This window comes from Aquila chrysaetos, chromosome 15, assembly GCF_900496995.4.
Source record: "Aquila chrysaetos chrysaetos chromosome 15, bAquChr1.4, whole genome shotgun sequence".
In the NCBI taxonomy this organism is placed as follows: Eukaryota; Metazoa; Chordata; class Aves; order Accipitriformes; family Accipitridae; genus Aquila; species Aquila chrysaetos.
This window is the reverse complement of record NC_044018.1, coordinates 2,438,415-2,465,719: the sequence shown is the minus strand read 5'-3', so window position 1 is coordinate 2,465,719 and position 27,305 is coordinate 2,438,415. Positions and strand designations below refer to the sequence as shown.

The 27,305-nt window shown below is 40.2% G+C and overlaps 1 protein-coding gene across 15 annotated transcripts in view; it reads right to left on the bottom strand.

The window, feature by feature from the left end:
• Positions 1–27,305, bottom strand: part of HMBOX1 (homeobox containing 1) — a 126,831-nt gene that overhangs the window by 72,088 nt on the left and 27,438 nt on the right. For 14 of the 15 annotated variants that reach the window (XM_030037274.2, XM_030037272.2, XM_030037275.2 and 11 more), the window contains exon 2: positions 5,765–5,848. In XM_030037274.2, coding sequence (XP_029893134.1) covers positions 5,765–5,787 — 23 coding nt within the window. In that variant the 5' untranslated portion in view covers positions 5,788–5,848. Of the gene's footprint in view, positions 1–5,764; positions 5,851–27,305 lie in introns of those variants that run through there. The other variant, XM_041128776.1, reaches the window with a different exon arrangement.

Sequence of the window (27,305 nt, the reverse complement as noted above, 5' to 3'; positions counted from 1 at the left end):
GTGCACACCATGCACACACGTTCAGCGGCAAACACTGTGACCCATCAAGTGCAGTTCTAAAGCACTGTTGGAACAAAATTGGGATGTTTAGGGCATAACATTATCTAGTTTTCTGAAATTCAAGCTTTGGCCTTTTCTGTTCTTACTGAACAAATGCATCTCCTTTTATTCACAGCCAATTTAAATATATCAGAAACGCCCAAAGCTTTGCACCATATTAAGCAAAGCTGCCTTCAAAACAGTAGTTGATGCTATGAATTCTGGGGCGTAACAGAGGATTAAGGATCTGACTCATCTGAGCCAACACTTATGCTCATCAGTTGCAACTCCAGTATTTTCAGTGGAGTTGTACCAGTTTTCAAGAGAGAAAAAAAATCAGGCCTTAAGTGCTCATCATGTCAACGAACACAGAGCCATCCTTATCCATACGTTAGCATAATTATCTCCTGCAGTTGCATCTCTTAGTTCTGATTTTCAAAGAGGACTCTACTCCCATTCATCCTGATTCACAAACAAAATGTAATGCTTGTAATGACTGCTCTCATCCCAGAGAAACGAAAGCCTCACATTGCAGCAAGGAGTGAAATCAGACTACAAGCTGATCTATCGAGGTTAAACGTCACCGGTTCTGTTTATGAATGCAAAACACTGTCTTATGAATGCAGAACACTGCCATACGCTTTCGATCAAAATGGTGACAATTAATAAGAGCAGCCTGAAACTTCTGAAAATAAATCCAACGTAATCAAATACTCACCGCTACACAAATTATAGAAGGCAAGCTGAGAGCAGAATATCAACATATCATTTCTTCAGGAGGCTTCAAGTTTCTCAGCTAGTTAAAGAGCCCCAAACCCAGATTCGCTACTTCTACATAAGCTGTTTTTCCACTCAGTCTTTGAAATTCTTCACTGCCGATAAAAGTATTTTTTACTGGATGCTGACACACTGGCAGCAAGCAAACCCTAGCAGTTTTGCCACTGATTCCACTTGGGTGAGTAACTTACTCTGCTTTATAGTATCCGCTTTACCTCTTTGGGAAAGAGAGAGAGAGAGAACTTGAGATCGATCTTACAAGGCAAAAATATAATATAAATGCCAATTATTATCATAATCCAAGTCTTACAAAAGGGACTGACCTCTGACTAAGCACAGGGCTGGGAGCCAGATACTTCTGAATTCTACTCAAGGCACAGACTGATTCACACTGACACCTTATCTGTCTAACCCTAACCTTCCCTACTTCTAAAATCTGGGTTTCCTACTATTGTTGCAATTCTACAGCAACAAGGCAGGAATTCAAACTTTGAGGCTGGATTCAAGGGCAGAAGGAGGGGTCAGAAGGACTAACAAACAGAGAGAAAAAGCTATAGTGGCAGCTGAGTGCTGAACCAGGGCCCAAAGCCCAAACCTGTGCCAAGAGCAAAGGAGGAGCTCTTGGATTTGGGAACCGAAGACTAGACTTTGGATATGTAAGTTCTGTAACACAGTCAGGGCAGGACTTGTGCACTTGACTTACACAGCTAAGCAAATCTCACCAACACACCGAAATAAGTGTCTTTAACCCATATAAACAGAGTCATCGTGCCAATAAAACTGAGACATGGCCCAACCTAGACACCAGACTGGCAAGTCACGTATTTTCAGCTGTCAAGATTACAAGGATAGGTATACTGTCCAGACAGAATCTCAGAATTCTTCTCTATTAATTTTGCTAGCTGGAGTACCTAAATACTTGAAACACATCTGTCTGTAGAATATCCCTGTGAGGCAGGGAAGTAAAACTATGCTAATTTTTGATACCAAGAGCTCACAGAAACGGGCTAGCCTTCAGACAAATCAAAATGACTTGTTCAAAGTCACGCAAGCATTCTGCAAGAAGGCAGACCAAGTACCTGGCCAAACTTTGAGTGTTTTCTCACCACACGTACAGCCATCCTACAGAGTCCGTCTATAGCATCAGATATGACAAGGTGTAGGACAAGCTTCAAGGAATGCCATCACCAGGATTTCTACCACCTCAATTCCATATGTAAAGAAAAAGAGACATTCTGAAGTATTTCAGACACCTTCATTCTCCCTCAGGACCTATCACCAGCAGAAACAATCAACACACTCTCTTAAAGAGAAATTTTTTACCTCAGAAAACTAAAATCCAAACCCAACAAATAACTGAAATTTACCTATCCCTGATTTTGTGCTTAACTACAAAGCAAATTTTTTTCTGCTAGAAAACAGTTTGCAAGTGTAGTTTTACTGGCACAGTCTTAGTGAAGACAGAGATTATACTTGGAGAACAACTCAGGAATAGGTAACAGTGGCTTCTTGAAGAACCTAAATCACAATGGCAAAAACATGGGCTTTTGGCCACAGTTGCATCCATATTAGAGTTTTATTTTATTTAAAAGCATTTCAAAAAGAAACACACATCCTAATTAATGCTCTTAAAACAACAAACACCTCTTTGTGTAGCCCAGACCTGAACTAGGGAAATTTCCTCTTGCATGACATACAGAAGACCCAGTCTATATTCTCAGGGCAAGTCCAAATCTTTGTGTGTCCTGCTTGGAGCAGGAGGACAACACCTACAGATACAAGTCCTGAGGCTGCAGATGCATGAGAGAGGGTGAACTGACCTACGACCTGCTCTTCTGCCCTTCTGCATAGCTCCAGGACTTGGTGGAAATCTCCACAGACCAGTTCAGTTCAATAACCCAGCAGGAAAATCTATCAATCAACAAACCAACCCACCCATAGCCAGTTTCTGCCTGGGTTACCAAGCTGAATTAGCTTAGAGAAGGCTCTGATGATTGCTGTTACCAACTCAACAGATGGGGACAAAACAATTTGGCCAAAAGCAGAAGTAGGCATAAGAGGCACACATGAAACAAGATTTCTTTTAGGTTCCTTTCAGAGTGGCTTAGGTGCCTGTGAAATCATGAATTAACTCCTCTGGTTTATCTTAAAGTAAAACTAAGGGCTCAGACAAGACATTGTTTCAGTTAAGGAAGCTTAAAATGCCAACTGAACATTCCTTCAGCCACCAACTACTTACAGGATACCTTGTCACGGAAGACAAAAAGAGCAAATTAGCTGAGTCCTCTTTCACCCAGATTTAATTAATGTGTTTTGTGTCACATTTCAAGGAAGCTGGATAGTTAACACAGCTCAGCCGTGTGGTGACTTTCTAAGCCACTGTAACTTCACCGTCTGTTCTTCAATGTGTGCTGACTTTGGTATCATTCACATACTTTTTCCTTTCTTTCTGTTGTTTTTTCTAAATGATGACAAGGCTTCAATCTAGTTCTTTTTCATCTGCATTACTCATACTTATTTTCTTTCCGCTCAGCAGGCTTTTACTCACTCCCAAGACAGCTCTGTCATTGTTGGCAGTTAGATTCAGAAGCACCAGCCTGATAATTCAGGTAAACTTTTAAGTGATGATGTTGAAACTGTCTAGTTCTATCAGAAATCGTATTTTGAGAGATAGTTTGAAACATGCAACAGAAATACTGATGGTCCTATCTCACTATTAACACATATTAATTAATCAATACCACCAAGAGCCTGTGAAGTACAAGTAATTACTCCCATTATATTTATGGAGAACCCAACAGAGATATACTTGCATTGACTACAGAAGGCCTTAGTTTCAGATAAATTACTAATTCTTGTGAGACCAAAATCAAGAGTCTTGTGTTCACACCATGCCTCAAATTCCTCTCGAGTACTGACTCTCATCCAACTGTGGATAAAAATTAGGTAGGTGAAATGGTAACTGCAGCCAGTTGACTACTTTGCTCTGCTGGGAGAGGATGCTGCCCCATGGTAGGAGTAACCAAACTACTCTCTAACCATGGTAGTTTTAAGACTGTTCAATTTTAATCTTATTCAGTATTTAAAACTTTTTTTTTTTTTTAAAGACTCTGTTTTCTTCTTTCTCCTTCTGAAACCACGATGCCCACTTTTCCTTTTTAAAAGATATCTATGGTTTAATCTGGAAACTTTATACCTGAATGGGTCATCTTGGCCCATTTCATCTAATTTAATACTCTCTAATCCCCTCCAAATAGGTCCACCCCAGCTTTCACTCAGTCAAAAATTATCCACCTATACTTATATTGCTTTCTCGATGACCATATTAACTGCACATATACTGGACTAAATTGAAAAAGCTGCTACTTCTCTGATGGAGGGTGGCAGCTGATTAACAAGGCACATCAATGTGCAACAACGATTCCAGAAAGCAACAGAACAACATGATATCCAACTAAAACTGCACAGAGGCAGAGCATAACTGAAATCTAGCTAAAACACAGGAAATTAAAACTATATAATTCAAAGTTTGGAAACTTGTGTTAAAAGTCTGAATCAAAGTTAAAGCTGACAGACTGTCCTTGTGCTCACAGAAAACACAGAGGAGCTCTAAGATCACTCTGCAAACTCTGAATTACCAGTATAATAAAGATGCACAGGGCAGTGTGGCCTTACCTCCAGACTTCTTTCCTGCTGTGAACTAGATCTTTACAATTTCAAGTGGTGATTTTAATACTGAAATCCAACATATTTTCAGCTACAAGAAAGAAGAGGAGGTGGCTCAGGGGACTGGCAACCAAGTAGGAAACCACTAGTTTTGAATAGAAGACTAGGCCACCAGCAATAGAAAATAACTAATTAATGGTTGTATCAAGAAGTCTTTTTGAAATACGTTGGTACTTCAGTTTCCAACACGAAATCCCTGGCAGTCGTTACTTTTTGCTGTGACTCCCTCTACAGAAGTCTGTGATTGCACTGCCACTTGCACTATGAATGTCCACGTGCTAGATGAATAATCTTCATCCTTGAAATAATCCATCTGGGAAAATTTGATGGCATTCACAGCAGCCCAGTTTCTTGCTACCTATTCTGCAGACAGTATTTCTCTTTCCAACTCAGTCTGACAGAAGGTACAATCAGATGTCAAGAGGTCAAAGTATCTCAAGAGTCTGATTGCCAGTGGACAAGCATTTGGTCATGCCTACAAAAGAGGTATGGGGAACAGTGATAGAGTACTGGCCAGTGAGAGATACGGATGACAGCACAGTACAGGTCAAGCCTTTCCTTTCAGCCTGACAAGCTTCAAACTTTGAATACATTTGCTTATTTATTGAAGAAACAGCATGGATACCAATTACATTGAAGATTCATGACAGAAGTAATTTAAAACAACAAACTAATAGGCTCAAATTCAAGGATAAGATTCAGACAAATTCAATTCGTACTGGGATTCAAGATATAGCAGTGGTTGCTTAGACCAACACATCTGATTCCAATCTTAGGTTAGGTGCCCTAGGTATTCTGCCTTTGCTAAATACTACTATATTAATGGTGTACTCATCCCCTTTCACCAAGTCTGTAGTGGTGCTAAACTCTCTTGCACAGCTCTGGTATCCCTCTAGTACGTTTAGTAGATGTATGAAGATCTCTCTTTTAACACTACCTTTCCTCTGATCAAGGCTGAGTTTCTAAGAACTGCATGATTTTCCTTCTCTTCGAGTGACAGAAAAGTAGTAGAAATAACATATCAGCCAAACCAAAGGAGGAATTAAATGCTACTGTTCCCTGGTTTAAATGTCTAGGAAATACCAAACCAGTGGAACTCTCCAATTTGGCCAGCTGCTGATAATCATTGTAACCATTTCTCTGCAATTTTTAGACAAATTAACAGAAAAAAACCCCACCAAACAACTCTTAATTTTGGTGGGTTTTTTTAGCTTGTACTTACACTACTGGAAAAGTTCTGAGCATACTTTACATGGGGATGGGACGTTACAAAGCCTCTTGAGGGTCTTCAGTGTTATTCACCATTCTGTAAGACACAATTAAAATATACAAAAATGTTAGAGATTTCTGTGAAAGGGAAATACATTCTGACTTCTTGTTATCTGGTATACAATTATACAACCAGCTTACAGAGGGCAACCTTACGGCAGTATCACCAGGCAGTAGCACCAAATCACTTCTCGTTAAACAAAAAAACAAACAAGGACAGGCCCCTTAAGGATCCTTCTCAATCATCCAATCCATCCCTCTGCTGAAAGGCAGTAGAATGTATACCAATCACTAAATATAACCATGGTTAAGAAAAATGCTCCCTGGAACAACTGAATTTTCTTATATAATCTTTCAATCTTTATTTTTTAAATGGATTGTTAAAGCTTCACCCTCTTTCTTGCCTTTGCCTTCAGCGGGAGCTTTGACATGGTTTGCAATGGACCCATAGTCTTAAAGTCTGGTAAATAATCTTTTACATCCAAACAGCCTATGAATTATAACGACTCAAGTTATAAATGGATACTTTACAGATCTAAAGAAGGCCAACCAGCTAGGTATTCTGAGCTTGTGCACGCCCATAGGTTAAAAACTGGCAATGTTCAATCACATTACTGTGGATAATCTGTAACTAATTCAGACCCATATATAATCACAGACATATACTTAAATGCACATGGTAGACTCCTAAGGAGAAAGCTGATGTCTGGTAGTGTAATCAGTCCAGCGACAAAAATTTAAATTACAATTGATTTCTTTTGGCCACAAGTAAATTAATCTATGCAATCATTTAGCCTTATGACAGTTACCTACCCTTTTAACTCACAAAAGCTATTAAAAGGATTATTTGGCTAACATCCGCAAAGAACTTAGAAGACAAGGTACTATGTTCTGAAAAGGAATGACCTAATAGAATTTTCTTTAGCTATCACTGCTGATGTCTTTCTCCACAAACTAACATAGACTGAAAGTGCTTCAAAAGTCAAACTATTAACCAATGGGAAAGAGAAAGGCAGGCTGTTATATCCAGGCAGATGCAGAAAGAACTAGAGAGAATATTTACACTTCAGGCTATGGGCGTATCCAAGCTGGAATAGAAAACAAGTGGGTAGAGTAGCACAGGGATTTGCATGGGATGATTTACTTTGCTCCATAAAGAGATGTCTGTAATACTAGCAACTGAGCCTTGTGGATGGACACATCTTGGCTCTTCTCAGTCGTTAAGAGTGGTCCAGATGCTACAGCATGACTCTTCCTCTATCACACCTGCTATAGGCTTTGGGGACGAACCGCACCTATTCCAGATGGAGTCCACTGGGCATACACAGACTATACCATTGTTTATGTGGCTTTTTTCTTTTTTTTCCTTTGTGAAGAAAACTTCAGAACTCTCAGGGCAAAAGGCTGGCCTGAATGAGCTTTTCCAGAAGTAGCAGCAGTCAGCTTCTGGCCACCAACTTTCCCACGGGTTTTAAGCCTGCCCCCACATGATTGCTCCCACCCAGATGTGGCAAAGGAAAGCGCTGGGTGTTTTGGGGAAGGGAGCTGCTGAGAGCTGGCTGCTGTCATTTCCAAAACAGTTCATCTGCCCCACATCTAGGTCTCAAGTTGCCTTCTTCCTCTCCAGGAAAGGAGGTCACCAAGAGCAAGGTCACAGACAAGATGAGTGGTCCCAGCAGACTGTCACAGGTCACGTACTGTGGCCTGGGAGAGAAATCGTGACACCAAAGTACTGATGGATGGAAAAGACAAACACACAGGTCCCTCGCAGTCAGCCACCCCAAACCTTTTAAAGATAGTTCTACACCAAAACACTTCTCTCTTAAATCTCTTAAACTGCATTTAAAAGATATTCCCTGAAGCAGTCACAAAAAATATGAGATCATGCTGTTGACTAATTGCCAAATTTTGAGTTTAATACAGAGAGCTGTTTTGTTTTCCAAAGAGGAACAAATTAGACTTAAATATATATAAACTTTCTGAAGGTCAGAGAGGCTAATGATAGAGAACTGGATTCCTCAGAGAAAGATCTGCTCCCAGGGTGAGGAGTGTGGAAGAAGCAAAGAACAAAACCCACAAAGGAAAGAAAAGATCACCTTCCATCATCATGAAACGCAATATTAAAACTGGAACACAAGGAGATGAGACAGAGAGCCAAAGAAAAGGCTGCAGTAACTCAGGTGTGAGATGACAAAGGCAGGACAATGATATTAGTGATACTAATGGAAGAGAAAAAAAATGGTACAGACCTCAGATGTTATAAATGAAGAACTACTAGGATCTAGACGAAATTTGGGATGTGAACAGAGGAGGAAGAAGGAACTTTTCTAAGAGACTCCAGATCTGTGAGCACAGACAGGGGATGATAGCATTTCGGCAGAAATAAAGAGGAGAGAGTTCATGAGAAAATAAGAGAAATTCTCCATTTTTGCTATGTTAAAGGTTGAGGCGGCAGTATTACAGTCTGAATGCAATTGCAAACTGTCACAGACAGAGCCAAGAGGTAAGGCAGGTCAGGGAATCCTCAGGTCTGCCTTGGTAGCTGGACTTGTGAAAGCAAATGCAGTTACACAGAAAGGAGAGGAAGCTAGTGCTTCCTACGTCTGATGCCAGAACAGAACGGCTGCTATTGAAAAGGGTTACAAATAGTCTTTGACTCAATGTTGGTCTAAAGTTCAGTGGCACAGAAATACCTTCCCTGCCCCCATACACATGTAAAGGTTGCTTAAACGTTTTTGTAATTTAAGGGCACATCAGATGGGAAACAAGCAACCCCTCGCCTATAATTTTAGACAAAAAAAATTCAACCTAAAACAACGTAACTTCTGTCACCAACAAATCACGATTCTGAAATCATGAATCAATATCCCTTTTTACCTCAGTCTCCTTTTAGCATAAACCGAAGCACCAAACCAGGTTTGATCTCAGCAGCAAAGGCAGGTGTCACCACTATCTATAGTTGATATGCAAGTAAGAACTCACAAACCTTTGCCCTTTTCGCATTATTCATTAAATAAATTATCTGCTAACACAGGGAAAACACTACCAGCTCCCCTTCCTATTTCTGGTACAGACAATAAAAAAATTTCAATATTAATATGGAAATCATGGCCACAGTTGTAGAATCAGAGGTAATGAACAATCTTGTCCCCAGCTTAAGTTGCTATAAAGGCAGCTTAAATTTACAATGGATGAGTCTTCATGGCAATCTGTTTTTCAGATATTAAAAATCTCATTTTCTCGGTGCCAAGGACAAGTGGAAGTGTGAAGCACTGGAGTATCAACTCTGCATTTGTCTCACTTGACATGAAATCATTCTCATTTTAGTTCAGATTTTTAATACATTCTTGGGATCCACTTCAGTTTTCTTCATTTCTCACTGTATGCAATTAAATGTTTTAAAGTATAGTTCACCCTGATCCACAACAGCCTGCAGAAGCAAGGAGGAAGTCACTTGGTAAAGATGAGGTTGGTATCAATTATTTGGAAGAGAAATAAATTTTCCCTTTTAATTTCTGAGTGAGTCACATAGTAAAAAAAATAATGCCATTACTTTGTATTTCACCAATACCTTCCTTGGTAAGTTCTTAAAAAGGGCTTTACAAATAACAAATTAAAAGCTTTTATCCTTGGGAAAGAGAAACATCACCATTTTGTCAAAACTAAAACATGAGCAGAGGGGCTTAAGGATAGTACATAGGATAGTATCAGTGGTTGAACATGGTATCTGCTGACGACATAGGCCACACTACTACAACAGGACTATTACCGTACCAGCTATTGAAATGCAGAAGAACCAAGTTTCAGCTTGCTGATAAAGCTGGTGCATTGGATGGTGAAGAAATTCAGCCCTGAGAATGAAGTTCTACCACTGCTGAATTTGCAATAAAGGCAGATTCCCCACCCCATGCATATTTAAAAACCAATCCTCTCCTAGAAGTCACAGAAAATTTCAAAATTTAAGTCTTTTACTCAATGTACAGCTTAAGGTCTGTAGGAATCATCAGGTCTTCTGGCTGGACTCTGTGTGCATGTGTGTGCGTGTGTGCATGTGTCTATAAACATGGGCTATTATATTTCACGCACTTCACCTTCTCTACACTGAGCCCAGCGTAAAGTAAAACAAACCTGCTACCTGGCTTAACTTAAGTCCAGAAGACATCTTGCCTCAAAAACAGCAAGAGACCAAGGATCCACCCATTCTAGTTCATTCCAGTGGTTAATTACCCTCTCCATTACAAATTTGTACTTGATTTCTACTTTGAATGTGTCTGGCTTCAGATTCCAGACAGTAGCTCCTGTTAAACTTTCCTTTGGCAGCTTGGAGTCCTTTATTCTTGGGAGATGTTCAGACAAGGCTGTTGTTTACCCAGTGCTTTTAAAACTCCAGGTACCGCGTTTGTATCAAAACTTAATAAATTCATCTGGGTGCATGCACAGAAGTAGGACTAGTGTCCAAAATACTAAAGCTAATCTAGGACTCTCTAGCCCATTTTCCGAAAATAGGCCTATTAGGGGAAAAAAAAAAAAAAAAAAAAAAAAAAAGCTCTGCCATATGACTTGAGGATGTGTTACACTTGTGCCCTGGAAAGCAAGGTTAAGAACCTTCTCTACAAACTGCCACCTCCTGAGCACACACTGTGGCTTGACGACACGCAGCATCCACTTTCATGCAGTCATTATACCACAACGCAAAGAGTTCTTAAGTCTCCAGGCTCCAATTTATTGAAATATCACTACTTTAAGTTAGTACATTGATCTGTACCTTGAGCATGGTCTTGTGCAGACCCTCAAGAAGGTGTGCAACAAGCTCTCATCAAGAACCATTGCTAAACAAGCAACACAGTCATTGCATTTGATGGAGCTTCTGGGTTACCTTGAACAGATGTTTGCAAGGAGCATGTTGGCTCAGTTGCAAGGTAACAAGGCATGAATTGCTATGGCAGAGATCTTATCTTAAGGGACAGGTTGTGACCTTCTAATCACAGAATCACAGAACAGTTGAGGTTGGAAGGGACCTCTGGATGTCCTTTTGTCCAAGACCCTGCTCAAGCAGGGCCACCCAGAGCTAGTTGCCCAAGACCATGTCCAGATGGCTTTTCAGTATCTCCAAGGTTTGAGACTCCACCACTTCTCTGGGCAACCTGGGCCAGTGAATCAAAAGGAGCAAGAGAGCATACCTTTTACAAACACAAAAAATCTTGAAGAAACTGCTTAGAAGTTACCTCCAATCAATGCTGTTTTCAGTCTTACTGTGACTATGTTGGTTTACCAAACCCTTTACAGTACAACCCAGGAGAAAGCCATATTTTGGAATTATGGTGAGGGAATACAGTAGAATCCTGCCAAGCTTACAGCACAAATTTTTTTATGGGATCCCCTTCTTCCTCAGAACTCTTTACCTGAAGGGAAACCATCGAAAGAAGCCTTTTCCCCTTCAGAAGAGACACACCTCAATTTTACAGTAAAGCTACAGCTGGTAAACTTAAAAAAGCAAGCAAGTAAATCATTGCTTCCACAACATACCCTGCAGTAGATCTCCACAGAACAATTAGCCAAGGATTGCAGGTAAAATTGTTTCTCTCTTTTCCCTCTCCAACCCCGCACAAAAGAAAACTCCTTACCCAAGTTTAGTGGAATTGCCTAGAGTGCAAGCCAAAAGCCAGGCTCCATTTTGAAGCAGACTAGCAAAGATCCTCTCTACAGAAAGACTGAGGTCACAAAATCATGAAGTTTCCCAAACTCACCCAAGGCTTCCAGAAAGGCAGAAAAGTTCACCTGTATTTCACCGGAAAGGACCCTGAGTTACTCCAGAAGTCCCAGAGATACATAAAAGGCAATGCAGTCCCAGTAAAAAGGGCACAATTTAGTATTGCTTTGTCCTTAACAGTAGCTGGAAAATGAAATGCTGTCATCAAGATATATCTGCAGACACATTTCAGCAGAGAACCCTGGGTTGTATTTTCATTATTGCTTACAAATGAGCTTCCAGCCTTAATGTACCAAGCACCTGTGCTGTTGTACCTCCTGAATTTCAGTATGTTGTCCCCTTCAGTCACATCTAAAAACTTGCCTGGAACCAAAGGCCTGACTTGAATTAGCTTTTCTGGCTAAAATTGCAAGTGAATCTCAACAGCAGAAGACCGACAGCAAGGCACACAACTCATGGCTAATAGCAATAGCTAACGGCCGCTACAAAGACGACTTCTTTAATGATCAAATAGGTCATCTTAATCCACTTAGATCAGTTTGAGCACTGAAATGGACGAAGAAGAGTGAGATGGTCACTCACACGTGAGAGAGAATTTAAGGAGATGGTGACTCTCAGTTGAGTGGTTCAGTTCAAAATGTTTGATGCTGCATTGCAACATCGCAGAAGCTGTCACAAAATTAGTAAGTGCATGTCAGAAGAGGCAAGAGCAGAGAGCTGAAGGAGCAGTCCAATGCCTGCTAACTCCTACAGAGCGACAATGGGCAAGATATACCCTAAAGTAGAATGAAGATTTAAAGCACTTACATGCCAACAGTAGGGATTATATCTTGAACTCTGTGGATACGTACACCGTAAGGCATATACGTTCATCTGGACAAAACTGCAGATGGGAGATTGCCAAGTCCTTGAGTCTAAGCCTGGGCCAAACACACAATAAATGAGAGGCTCATTCAAAAAAGATCCCAATTAACACTAATTACCTTGACAGTTTTCTGCTAGGAATACAGTGACATAGTAGCACTGGATATGCCAACTGAAATGAGATTCTGTATTGCCAAGCATGATGCATACATACTGCGAGTATACCTCCACTGCAGAACATTGTTAGATGTAAGCATCTCTGCTTACTCAGTCTATTCAGGCAGGCTCACGTGCAGTCCATACCTGTGTAGTTATGACTGTAACAATGCTGCAGTTAAACTTCTCACCAACTGGAAGTGCTCAAATGAATTACTGTGCAATATGCTGTGGAAGAACTTGACCTCCTGAAGTGCCCGAAGTTTGCCATCTCTCTAGTCTAGCTAGCAGCAAGTATCGGTTTTGGCAGAGAGGAATTACCTACCCTGTTTGACTGCAATTTGGGTGCAACAGGATGCAGACCAAGCACATTATGCCCAACAGTGCATGCAAGGAACAAGAAAGAAACTATTGCTATCACGGCTTCCAGGTGTCAGTGGGGAGCTCACTCATGTTGGAGAAAAACCTGACAGAGTTGCCCTACATACCACACAAGGCAAGAGGTACCCAACTGAAGGAAAACTAGCAGCAGAAGCACAGCATCCTGCAGGTCTGAGATGGTCAGCAGTGCCTTCAGAACATCCATCCGGTACATAAAACTTTGATAAACTAATCCCAGCCTACTAGCAACAGGACATACAAAGATTAGAAAACATACTAGCTTTTCCAATGTGTAGAGGACAACTAACCAAGGCTACTAGAAACAGGGCTTGGCTTTTGATCTTGCAGCTGTGCAGTTCACATGTTGGACTTAAAGTAAGCGTAGTCTTTTAAAGACAGGCCTTCCTCTTTGGCTGTCAGTTCCACTCAGACCTGCAGCTTTTTTGTCCCAAAGAGGATAGAAATGTCCACTACGAACACTAATGCTCAGTTGCCACGTAGGTCATGGCCGGTGAGAGGCAAGTTCAAGAGCATGAAAACGGGAGGCACCGCAAAACATACAACAGCCCCAAGAAAACAGAGCGTTCATCCAACCAGACAGGCAGAGACCTTCCTTCATCTATGACTCGCCAGGGGACCCCTATGCACCTCAGTAGATGCCACCAAACCTTCTTTAGCACAATTCCAGAAATCATACTTGGCATCAGGTCTCTTGACAGAGGGAGATTAATTGCAAGACAGGGGTACCGCAAACCCTCGGTAGGCACAGAAAACTGCTACTACACAATCCTGTGTGAATACAAAGATGCCCAATGCAAGATGCGTGCATATTCAGACAAAGTGAGCTGAAGAACCTAGGCCCAGTTGCTGACCTAAGAAAAGAAACCAGAAGTGTATCTGCCATTACTAGCACCAAGAACGAGCACGGAATGTAGTGCCTTACAATCCTTTATTTGTGCATTGCTGCATGGCACAAAAAAGTATTAAGAGGAATGTGGTATCACTTGGCAACAGCAAATACACTGCATAAAATTCAAGCATTACCTTTCTTAAAATAGGTTCTGGATTTAAGACCATCACCCCCTTTTCCCAACCAGTAATCTGATAACACGCTATACAAACAGTGAACTTGTTAAGAACTTTACAAAACATTAAATGGTGTTCTGAAAAGCTCTGCAAGCTCTCAGCTACTTGTAATAAAATAAGCATGCAACCCTTTTCCACCCCCAAAACAAGTCTGCATAAATTGTGCCATAAAAGGAAACTACAAGCATGGCAGTCTCACCGATGTCTGCCCTCTGCCTTACAACTGAAGGTAGGTTTGATGGACAGTCATAGGGCACCCAGGGCTCCCATCTGTTGTTCACTTCAGAATACGATTAGTTATCAGAGAATCCGCACGTCCGCCAGTGATGCTGGAACTGGGTTGGGGTCTGGCAGATGTGTCCTCACTGCAGCAGCAGATCAAACAAGTCTCCTTGCCCCTCGCCATCCCCATGCCCTTGTCAATGGGTTGTGCTTAAAATACTGATCTGTGGACCTACCCTCCTTTTCTGCTTTCCCCTCTTCTTCCTCTCTGATGACCCAGACTTTCATCAGGTCCACCTCTAAAGGTATTATCCATGTCAAGCAAGCAGCCTGATCCAAGTTTTCTTTTTCACATGCTTTGCCAGAAAGCCTGTGGGGCTCTTTCACCCCTGCAGAGGTACATGGTTCAGCAGATGCAAGTGAAAGAGGGCAATCTTTTTTCTCCAAGGTAAAGCTGTATTCTGGCAGATTTATTCTCAAGACACTCCATCTTGTTTCTATCCACTGACTAGTTTAGAAGACACAGAGATGACTTCAGTCAGCAGACTGGCAGTGATGAAAATGTTCTGGTTATACTGGTGTTACGAAAATAAATTAAAAAAAGGGGGGGAGGGGGGATATAGCAATGTGCTTTCATAATTTCAGGGCTTGAGGCACTTCAGTATTTGGAATAGCAAGCTTGAAAAAGAACAGTATCTGTCCATGAAAAGGGTATTTGTTTGTTGTCTGGGGTGTTTTTCATGTCATTACTTATTGCCTGAACAGTGTACGAAGGAGAGTAAGAGATCAGTAAACTATAGGCCTTATTGCTAGAAGTACACCCTGTACAGAAACCTCATACACTCTCTTACACTTCTGTCTAAATAAATAAATAAATAAATAAAATATTCCTAAGCACCTACTGGAAGTGGCAGTAACATTCAAGCAAACATCAACTGGATGCTCAAGCAGGACACCCTAACAGCAAGCACAGTTACTTCCCCTATCCATCCCTTTAGCCTAGACAACACGTCCCAAATGGAGATAACTTGCCAGCTAAATATTATTCTTACAAAGGCCTTCTCCTGCTTAACATATTAACAGGGATTTATAGGAGTGACTGTCTGGAACACTGCTTAACAATGCTAATAGCAGAGTTCCAAGAAATCAGTAGTTTGGCAATTACAAATACAGCAATACATGCTGAAATATGTGCTCACGCTTGCTAAACCTGTAATCCGAGTTTTTTTTTTCTTTTTTTTTCCACTCCCCATAATGAGTGGTTTAAATTTAGTAGGAATGATTCACTTGGTGCAGGTTTGCTTGCTTTATTTATTTAATTTTTTTTTTGCACTTGGAATCCATCTTGGATGACATCTAACAGGAAGATTGGACGAGGGAGGCAGAATCTGGCTTTCCAAAGAAAAGCCAGCCCATTAAACACAGTGTCTCTGTAATTCTGTCGTAACTTACGTATCTCTTGGCAATTTCCTCCTGCAATAAACAGCAGATACAGGGCAGACACATACCAAACCAGTATTCTAGTGCTACTTTCACTCCAAGCTGGGTCCAGACCAAAAAAAGAGCCATTCCCTGTGGTCTTAAGACATACCCCATCCCCAGATGGTCTGCTCTGACATCATGATCCAACTCTAAGACCCTCCTGTGCTGCTCTCAACCTAACCAGATTGAGCAGTACCTTTGCCTTGTATGAGCTAAGGCTTGGGGGCAAGGAGTATGTACCCGTTTGTGCATTTTGCTTAAAAAAAAAAAACCAAATCACCCCTACTTTGAGGCTTCGGTTATGGAATTCTCCAATGCTGCTGGTCTCATTCGTAACTTTGGGGGCTTCTCCCAGGACTCATGATCTTTGCTGCAGACAGAGGAATTAACCCAAGTTTAGGCAAGCTGCATTGCCCAGCCAGCAGCACACGGGGAAGACAGGGCTGTTTAGCCTCTGTGCTCTGCCTACCACCGAAAAGAGCCGTGTCAGTGGCAGAAAGCCTTGACCGCAGATGCAGAACTCTGGCAGGTGGTTTTTGACACATGGAAGGCAACTGGGGAGGAGGTAGGCAGAAGAGCAGATGACAGCTTTGGGACAGCACTGTAGGACTATTACAGCAAAACTTTGCTAAATATATCTGCAGTGCAAAGTAGGTGGGTCAGAACATACCTCCAAGAGAAATCCGTATTTGGAAGCATAGCCCAAGTGGCAAGCTATATGTTCAAAGTAGGTATAAGCGTAAGGGCTTTAAGCAAGAACACTTGAAGGATTTGGAGTTTCCCTTCCCCCCTCACACATACATATTCAGACAAAAGCACAAAGCAAGCCTGCAATGTAAAATACTCTTTAGGAAGCAGGCCAGAAAAATAAACAGATGCACAGAGAAGTGAACTGACCTCCAGTCTCAAATGAAATTATTTAAGAAGCTTGGAACCAAATTGAGACTCTGAGCTACCAGCCTACATCCTCTCACCGGCGACTGGGCTGAGACTCAGCAACTCATTCCACATGTGACACACAAACCTGCTGAACTGCAAACAGTGAGCCGGTTATTTCCTGAACACACAGTACTCTCAGAGCTATATAAAACAGAATACTAATTCCAATGTCAAGAATCTAATAAGATGAGGACAAAAAGTAGAAAACAGAGAAGTTTTATGATAGACAATTCTGAAAAACTGATGAATTTTGGTGGGCTGTGACAGAGTTCTGCTGAATTCTCTTAGAACAGGAAATCCAGCTTCAGCTGTGGGAATGTATTGGAAGTGTTGATAAAAGCCAAAATTGCAGAACATTTGGAAATGCATAATTTAGTAGAGGACATCCAGTACAGATTCATAAAAGGAAGGTCATGCCTGACAAATCTGCTGAAATCCTTTTTATTATACGACCAAATCGTTAGGTTAGACAAGAGTGAAACAGTGGACATAAGTTATCAGGATCTCAGGAAAGCATTTGATTTTGTACCACTCAGACTGATTTACAAAGTCATAAAGCATCGTGCAGGGAAAAGGAATTGAAATGGATTAAAGAACATTTTAGGGATAGGAACAAAAGCAACGCAGTGAGCAGAATGAGTCTGAAACAGAGAGGTGTAAAGGTCAGTCTGCTGCTAAACGCATAAAAATGGCCTCCAAGAAGGGTAGAACTTTCACTCAGCTATCATTTTAGAGGCAAAAATACCTGACTCTGGTGACAGAACTGCAGAAAGTATTACTAGTGGTTGGTAAATTAGCAGGAAATCTGGTGCAGAAAGATGGATGAGCTAGGCTTGGCATTTGACAAAAGGACTGAGAGCTGCTGCACCAACCTGTGGGATTGACTTGTACTAGAGCTGATGTGTGAAAGGACCTTCTGACTGGGAATCTGCATTCATTTTAAAGACGATTCAATAATTTTATGGTCATTAATAAAATCTGCAGCTATGCATGTTGTGGTAATGATATGGGTAATTAAATCTGAAGCTTCTGGGAATTAAGCTGATAGCCTGAAAGGGTCAAAAAGAAAACTCCTCTTGTACTTAATCAGAGGAATAGCTTTGCAAACTGGATAGGTGCATTAATTGTCCAATACTGACCACTACTTGACACACAATGCTACATCAAATGGACCTCTAGATTGATCCAGCTGAACTCTCCACAAAAACTACTAAGATTTCACGTAGGATGCACCAACAGAAAGTGTCTTTTTGGACCTGCACGAAACCACTTTGGTTTGGTTAGCTCCTCTTAGACAACTGTGCATGGACAAAAGTATTTCCACTTATTCTGAGACTTTCAATGGGCTGTTGGTAATATCGTCTCCTGAAAACTACCAATTATTCTCATTGCTGGTAGACTGGAGATGAGGTCTGTTGCTTGATGATGATGCAAGAAGTTTTTATCCTTGTCTTTTCTTTCTTAAGAGAGTAGCAAATCTTTACAATGTCCTCATGAACCACGGTAAAATTCTCCACAGAAAACTGAGCTTCAGCAACACGCTACTTGGCTCAAGGTCACCTGTGATAAAGATGAGAACAGAACGTGGATCTTCTGATTCCTACTCCTGTGCCTTGAATACCAGGCCATAGTGCTGCTGCCACCACCTGTGGGGACAGCCTTTCAATCTCTCAGGCTGTCAAAACCCAGCAGCTTTTATGAACGCTAAAAATCACTTTAAATAAACTTCAGCTTAAAAAAAAAAAAGTTACAGGAGAACAGGTGGACTCCTGTGACACCATTCTTCAATGCACAAAGAATCTTTCATCTCGCTATTCTACACGGCACCTTTAAATATTCTTCTACATAAAGGCATGATATGCAAGAGCAAAAGAATAACTGAGAAACAGTAATCCCTAACAGATCAACTGTGCTTTATCTACACAGATTCTGCTTTCATAAAAGCACAGAGGAAAGGGGGGGGGGGGGGGGGGGGGAGGAAGAAAAGTACATTCTTATTGTTTTCTGAAGCTTAAAATAACCACAAAGTGAGAAAAATCAAAGCTGTTCCATAGAACAACTAGGAAAAAAAGTCTTACTGAGCATTTGAGAAAGCCAGTAAAAGGCAGAAGATGCAATCAGAGATTTAGCAAGTGCTATGGTCACCATGCTTAGATCCTAAATTTGGTCTATGCTGAAACCAGTGTGGTTTAAATGGGAAGCATCTGCTAGAATGTATGTGCCCCATATATAATTATAGCTGTCACTGGCAGCAAAGGCTACAGTTATGGCCACCATTACATACTCCATTTTCACTTGCTAACTTCTCTGAAAACTTTCTTTTTTTCAAATATAAAGCAACTGAATGCAGGAAATTTCTGCAAGAAACCTGCTAAATGTGAGAGACAGAGAAGGCAAAGGGATGGAAAGAATTAGAACAAATCATCTGTACTGAAAACGAGCAGAGATGCCATCAATTTATTCTCGTAGCTGATTGATCATTGAGTTTTTCCACTTCCAGAAACAAGCAGAAAATGCATTATCTACTATAGCTGGTTTTGACCAAACAATATTTGTCCTTAGTTTTAACACAGGGTCCAGTCTGGTGCTAGGGGAAGCAGCAGGAAAGTAGCCAAATGATAGCTAGCAAAACATTCATTTATTCCTCATGTTCAGACATTTCACATTTTCCAAAGCGTTGAGCTGTTCTGTAACATCTATGTGCTGCTGAGCTATTTCCCCCTTGCTCCCAAAACTAACCAGTGCCACATCCAGTGTTTGTGCAAACCCTTTTTTCCTCAACTTGTATTATCTGCTGGACAGACAATCTACAGAAAGCTCTGAAAACCCCACAAAATTCCTCCGAACCAAAAAGCTTCCTAGCCACAATGCAGCTTATTCTCTAAAACCCCTTTGCACAAGCATTTTCCTGGAGCTGTTTTCCTGAGCTGAGCTCTCTACCCTTTCATGCAGTCAAGCAGTCTTAAGGTATCTACTTGCTCTTGTCCAAATGGGTCAGGTACCTACCAGCTCAAACAGCGGTTCAAAAGAGATTGTCTCAGAGCAAGGTTGACTTGTCTTCAAAGCTGCAGACCACTCTGTTGTGCAGCGATAACACGATGAACAGAAACCATGTGAAGAATTATTCCAGCCCTGACTTTCATCATTTCTAGATGTGTCTTTCTGTTACTCTGTCTCCATGCTACACCCTGTATTTTCAAAGATCAGGGAAGATGCTTTATAATTTGCCATTCAGACTTCTGGAGGGTTTTTTTATATCTATATATTTTATAGACACACACACACTCTTTACCTTAAACCCAAATAAACGATACAGAGTCCATTAACCTCTTCCCATTCAGCCCCAACACTCAAAAACAGAGAAGCAGCTGTTGGAGAGAAAGCCAAGACCCTGGCAGTTTTACACACATATGTAATTCAGATATGAATGAAAGTTACAATGGTTGCCAATTAAAAAAAGTCCTAAGACTTTCTGTGGCACAGATGCATGCTTCTATCCCCTCTATTGCCAGCTGCTGTGGTACCACAGACAAGCCAGCAGCATCCTCCCAAAACATGCTTCAAGAGGCACAGTTGTATCATCAAAGGTGGGAACTGCCCTTTCCCTGTACGTCTTGCTGCAACACAGACTGCTAACAAGATTCTAACAATTATAATTCAAAAAGATCTGTGCAATATCTCCTGTGTACCGGTGACACTAACAACTGGCAATACCAGCAAAAAGCTGCTGTTTTAATTTAGCCTTACTGCCCACGCTACAAGCTTCCAATTTTAAGGGCAATCAAAGAAAAAACAAATCTTTTTAGTTCACACATTACTTGCATTTTGTTTCTGAACTTGTAGATAAGTTTCCTGGCCTTCCCTAAGTGTATGTATGTTGCTCAGAGGGATATTCAACCCATTCAAAGGTATATACACCAACATCCAGATGGGAATGAGCATAAAGCCCTTCCTATGCACACTTTAGACCTATCACACTCATCATCTTACCATTTTCCTTTGAGCTGGATAGGCAGTATCTTGGAAAGTTTCTCTTCCCATCTGAGAGCTGAAAATTTTTACTCTAGTTACTCAACAGAAGGATCCAAGTTTGGAAATTGGATGTCCACCAGAGGACTGGAGGATATATAAATCAACACATCAGTCCTAAAATGTAAAAGCTACTGTTTAATGCAATATGCCAAAAATAAAATGTGAGTTCCTCTAGACAGTCTGCAACAGGCAATTATCTAAAAAACAATTTTTCACGAAGTTCTGCACATTCTTGCTGACTAACAATTCTGCTGCCAAGCACAGGAGACTGTAGGATGAATTTTTTTCGTTTTAGTTAGGTGTAAGAATATTATCCAAAATACTGACTTATATGAAGGGGTACTTTCAACTCCATTTATTACTTAGATCTTTATGATTTTTTACATCCAGTTGATAATGTATTGGCACACTTATCTGTTATATAAATCACTGTCCCCATCCACACAAGGGTACTCTTTGTTAAGCCAGTTTAACCCATTTAAATATGACTTACCATTGAAAACACAGCTAAATTCCCATGACTGAGGTTAGTCATATAATTTAAAGAACTCCTGGAAGACATTCAAAAGTTACAGCAATAAGACTGCTGCAAGATCCTCTAGAGAACAAAACAGGACAGCAGTCTTTGAGGGCATTTGGAGACCATGAACTACATCTCTTCCTCAATTTCCACTTTTCTAAACAAGTATCTAAAACATTTTTTTCAGGATGCGAGTACAAGTTCACTGCATCCACTGGTTACGAGTTCTCTCTCATCTAGTAGCCAAAATAGATGGATCTTCCTAGATTCACTTTGTATCAGAAAAATCTGACACCATGTCCCTATAAGAAGATGCCAGTTATCAAATGGCCACAGTATCTTAAAACAGTTATTTTAAAAGCGAAATCTTTGGGGGGGGAAGGAAACCACAACAGTGTGCTCGGTGAGTATCATGACAGACTGTGCCTGCTACGACAGCAGTAGGGCCACTCATTCTGAAAGCTCACAAAATCCTTTCAGGATCTTAGAAAGCAAATGGAGTGGGAGAAGTTATGACCCAATATTACCTAAACCTCAAACCTGGGCCTCTCCACTCTAGGAAATTACAATATTGTATTACTTAAAAGTGATATAATTTCCTCCCTCATCTCTTTATAGTAACGTAAAGACGCTCTTATTGCTATGCCTACAGAAACAGGGGAACAAGTATACTGAAGTAATCCCTCACAATGTCAACACTGTCCTCTACGCAATATTACTATTCCAGTAGAAATCATCCTTCCACTCCATCAACACCGCTACACAGCTAAACCTTTCAAACACAGATCACCAACTCTGTTCCAGAACCTGAAAAGGATAGTTTTACCTTGTCCCCTCTTACTGGCATTGGGATGCTTGGACTACACGTAATGTAAGAGAATAGCATGAAGAGAAGCATGATGTATATAGTGAACTACCTGGATCTTTGGAAGGGGTTAATCACTAGAGAGTGCTGGTTGATTCCCTGAAGTACTCACCAAGGATTTGCACTAACAGAACCATGTAAGGATATGAAAAAGAAAAATAGAAGTGAGGTAACTTTGACAGTCTCTTTTTTTAGGACTTTCTTTAGAATCCAAATGAGAAAGTAAAACATCTTAGCCATTCTCCCACTGTCCTCACATTCACAGTTAGCATTTGCTCTTCTTTAAGCTCCAGCTCCTGGAGTCAAATGATAGAAAGAAAAGTAGAAAAAGAAAAGCTGAGAAAAGTGAAGTAAATAAATACATCTTGCACCCTTAAGACAGAATCAACCCCTTCACTTTACCAAACCCTGATTTAATAACAATTTTTTTTTTGTATATTTGATGCTGTAAATAACAAACATCAGTTAATTTCAAAAGACTGCTCATGCCTAAAACTTGGGAATATAAAGTTATGGGCAAAAAACCAAACAGGATTGATCTAAAAAACTCTCTTAACCTGTAAAAGGGAGTTTGGAGCCACTGTTACCTGTGACTGAGACTGATCAGTCAAGAACCAGCAAATGGCCTTGTTGAGAAGAGCTGCACAGCAGACGAGCTGCAGAAAGCAGGTCAAGCTGGCTTATGGGGAAAACTGGTAACAGGGAGAGATATTTGGGCAGGGGCAGAGCAGGGATGCCTGATGGCCTGAACTTTGTCAGTCATAATATAAGAAGCTGAAGCCCTGAGCGTGGTTTCTGCCACTTCTTCAGCTGCAAGATAAAGGCTGAGTTTCTGCAAGTAGTGTTTTTACTGTAATCAGAGACTGGCTACTGGGCCAGTCTGACCATCAGTCTGACCCTGCAGGGATATTATGTTCCTAAATGGCCTGGGCACAATTTATGTACAGCCGTTCCACGAGCCAGAGCGCGTGAATATACTGTAAAACATGGTACATCAGAAAAGACTCACTCTACATCTACAAGGAGAAAACTGACACCATAAGTCAACATCCAGTTGGCTGGGGGAGAAGGGGGGATGACACACACATGCATATAAATGGATTAGATCACAGCCTCACAGTCGCTCTAAAGCAATCTAGTAAGATTTACCTTTAATATTCTTAAAATGTTTTTATTTTTGAAATATAAGACATGAAAGTGCCCCATTTTTCACCAGCTGAAGCCAAACTTGAAATAACAAAACAGTCTTAAGTAGTTAACAGACTACAAAACTCACCATGATTTCCAGTCAGCATTATAGAGACTTGCAGAGTAACACTGTGTACCCATTAACTCCAAGTCCACAATTTGGCCAGAATTTGTTTTGCTGCATTACAGCCAAATCACTTTTTGTGTCTGTCTTCCTCCTACGTGGGATTGCCTTAGCAGAACAGGATGCCAATACTGAAAGCACTGACTGTCTCCGACTTTACCATCTTTGATTAAGAAGGCCCTTTTATTGCAGGATCACTTAGACTTTACAGATAACTGTTGCTGCATTGAGATGAAGTTACTGGCAGGAAAAGCAAAAGCCTACAGCAACTCGGGGAAGAGCAACCAGAATATTAAGACTCCCCAAGTGAGCTATTGCAGAAGTCCAACACAAATTATTTTCCTAATACCAACTTTTCATTGAAAATGAGGTCGACTATTTCTTGCACTCCCCACGGCAGAGACAGAAAACAGCGTATTCCTTATTTCCTTACAAGAAACTTTCACGTCGGGTTTGAACAGCTCTTTGCAAGTCAGTGGGTTATTGAAGGTTTCACTTTAAATGTCCTTGCCCTTTCCTTCCACTGTAGGAATCCTCTCAGAACTCAATTTCCCATCCTTTTACTGCCACATTTTCAGCTTCTACATTAACTTCACAACATCTTGTTTCCAGTCCTGTTCCTGCCCCATATTCCCATCCCATTTTTGTTTGCCTGTCCGACTGAGCAAGAGAAAGTATGTGCTACAGCTGGTCAGGAACTGCCTCTATGTGGACTAATTAACAGTAATCAAAGACTGCAAATCTGTACGACTGCTCCCAGGTCCACATTTTTGAGGGACCAGATATACAACAGTATCAAGAATCAGGCATTTCACAGCAATGGGCAAGAAATCCTCATATTTTATCAAGGCTGGCATGTATCCTGAAGTAGATAATTTCCATTTCATTTTACATCCGCCACCCCCTGTATTATGAGTATGGGTAAATAGCAGTTACCACTTAATTTCCCTTTACCATTTGATATTTCTATTCTGTCCCACCTTGGGGTTTTTTGTAAATGGACCTTCCAACACATAAAAACTGGCTCAGTACATTGCATCAGCCTCCAACTTCTGCTTCATATTCAGATATGTGCAAAGGTTTTTGAGACAGAGAATTAAAAATCTAATCTAAGATGTGGGACATAAGCACCCGAGAATGTAACAACAGACGTTTCTAGTTTATCGTAAGGTCATATGTACCATTACTTCCTCCTTCCAGTTTTGCAGATCTGAACAGCAACAGTATTTTGCATTCATATAAAGGCTATTTTTCCTCATCAGAAAAAAGAAAGTATTTTCGAACTTATTAAACAGAGCTTAACATCTCAAATAACCTGGTAAATGTATCGCTTTGTCATTTCCAGCAGCAGTCACTTGAATGACGGAAGGTAAAGCTATTTATCATAGCATCACCAAGGAACACAAATGGCAGCAAATGAATGACCTGACAATACAGAATTCAAGTGAAACTGAGAGTGACAAAATGTTGGGACCTCACTTTTCGCCCTGATTTACAGTATAGGACATTCAACAACAGAGTGCTGCTAAATCAACATGGTGAGGCATTTGTTTTAAGGTGGTACAAAAGTAAAAAAGTACATTCTGAAGAATTAGTTGTATTTTTTTTCTGGGAAAAAGAGAGTCCCTGCTGCAGTTTCTAGCCAAATACAGACATAGTTTTCAGCAGAGTGCGAGCACTATGCTGTAAAAAGCATCACAGGTTTGATATTGTTGAAGAAGATGGGAAGATATCATCAGCATCACCCAAAACTGTTGCCCTTCTTCCTAACAGAAAACATTTAAGCAGTGCCTGAGAATGTAAAGCAATAAGCAAATAGCTAATTACCAAAGGATTTAAGGTGCTCTTTACGGTTAAGACTAAACTGTCATCACCCCATCAATTTTAATAAAACAAATATAACAGAAAACCTAAACAGACCAGTATTTCTTGTCTATTCTTATTCAATCTTCATTATAACTGCTCTACGGCTTCAACAAGTCTTGTGGTCTAGGAACAAAAAAATAAGTGTGAAAGACTTTTGTTTTTAATCACAGGAAAACAGAACTGCGTCTGCCTGCCTGTCTCGTTAGCTTTGTGAATTTAAACAGTGACCAAACCACTTGAACTTGTCTGCAAGGCAGACACACTCTATGCTAAAAATAATAATTAAAAAAAAAAAAACAAAACACAACTGCTGTTAAAGTCCTTCAGAGAAGAAAAAAAAAAAAAAAAAAAAGAAATTCAATATGTATTCCATGCCGAGAACTAGCTTAGTACATTTCTTTTACCTTGATTACCAAACCTAGACTGCATTCACCATCAAAAATACGCTAGGAACTTATCTGTACTCATATTGGATTTCATAAGGGAAGATTAAAACCAGACATTTTTAACCTATATTTTTAACTGACTTTTTGAAAAGTCTATTAAAATTTTGACCAACTATTCCAAAGCATAAGCTTACTATAATGTTATTTAAAATTACATGTAAAATAATTAGCAGCATTAGCTATTACTGTCTTTTGGGGAGGCTAGGAAGGAAGGGAAATAAATCTGACTCCCGAACTGGTGAAAGGTATAGCATAAGCACCTGGAAGGAGTGTCTCGACTGCTAAACCACTTTTGCCCTCTTTTGCACGTATAAGGAATACTTTGTTCATTTTAGTTTATTCATCTAATTAAAATCAATGACTTGTTCATTCAAAAGCTGAACAACCAAGCAGGAGTTTAAAAATAAAAATACAAAAAAAAAAAGAAGCAGGAAAGCTTGTTTTCCTCTTCTAATCTGTGAATAATAAAAAGAGGTAAGAGAATAAGATCTGCCAGCTCTCAAACCTTGAAGGACATAATATCCAGAAACAGTTCAGTTCATTAACTGCAGATAATGCTTTCTTTGTTTAATGAATCAGTTTTAAAATGTAAAACATTTATAAGATGTTTTTGACTTTTTTTTTTTAAAGCTGGCTTTTTAAGACAGCTACATTGAAATACAAATCTCAAAATGGTGAGATTTACATTCAGTTCCAATCCTCATCTATATAGAGCTCATTTGCCATTTCTAGAAAATGTAAATGTTAAAGAATTTAAATAAGGATTTGTTAAATTATGTACCTGCTTAAGGACATATTCCTGCCCCATTTACCCTACCAGTTAAGTATTCTCCCTCCTGCCTAAAGAAAGAAATTAAGAAATTAACTTAAGAGCTATACTTGTTTGCAAATAAACATGCTTCAAATAGTTACCAGCCAATGAAAATCAGCCTGTCTTTAGGAAAATAATGAAAGTACAATCCCAAAACAAGATTAAAATCAATGATTTAAATCAAAGCTTCCCTCTTGCTGATGTAAATCAAAGTGATTTAAATCACCAGTTTTGATCAATTCACTCATTTGCATAACCTTGATCATTTATCCCTTAAAATGTCATCTAGGGGCCAAAGTTAGCTGGATATTTCTCTAAATCTCAATTCACCCAGCATAAATAAGGCTTTTGTGTTCTTATTTAAAAATTTATAAAATTCGCTATCAACTAATACATTTCCATTACTGATGTCTAATCATATTTGGGATGCTGAAGTGGTTTAAAAGATAAACGAATGCACATTCTGCAGTAATCCCAAGTAAAACCAGAAATATATTACAGCTGACAGTGGCTCTGTAGATGTCCTTACTATCAACAAATAAGCAAACATGCTGATGGGACAAACAAGTGTTTACAAGATCCCCTCAGCCCATCAATTATCTTTAATACAGTTGGGTAGCTAGGGGGTATTGATCTCAGTGGTAAATTTTCACAGCATGCTGTTTTCTTGCATTGATCATTGGACCAAAGCAGGGATTAACACAGTGTAGGCGGTCCTTCATTAAAGAAAAACTGCCTTTTCTAAAGGCAACAAAAATGTTAGCTAGAACCTACCAATCTCTGTGCTCGTGAAAGCTGGATT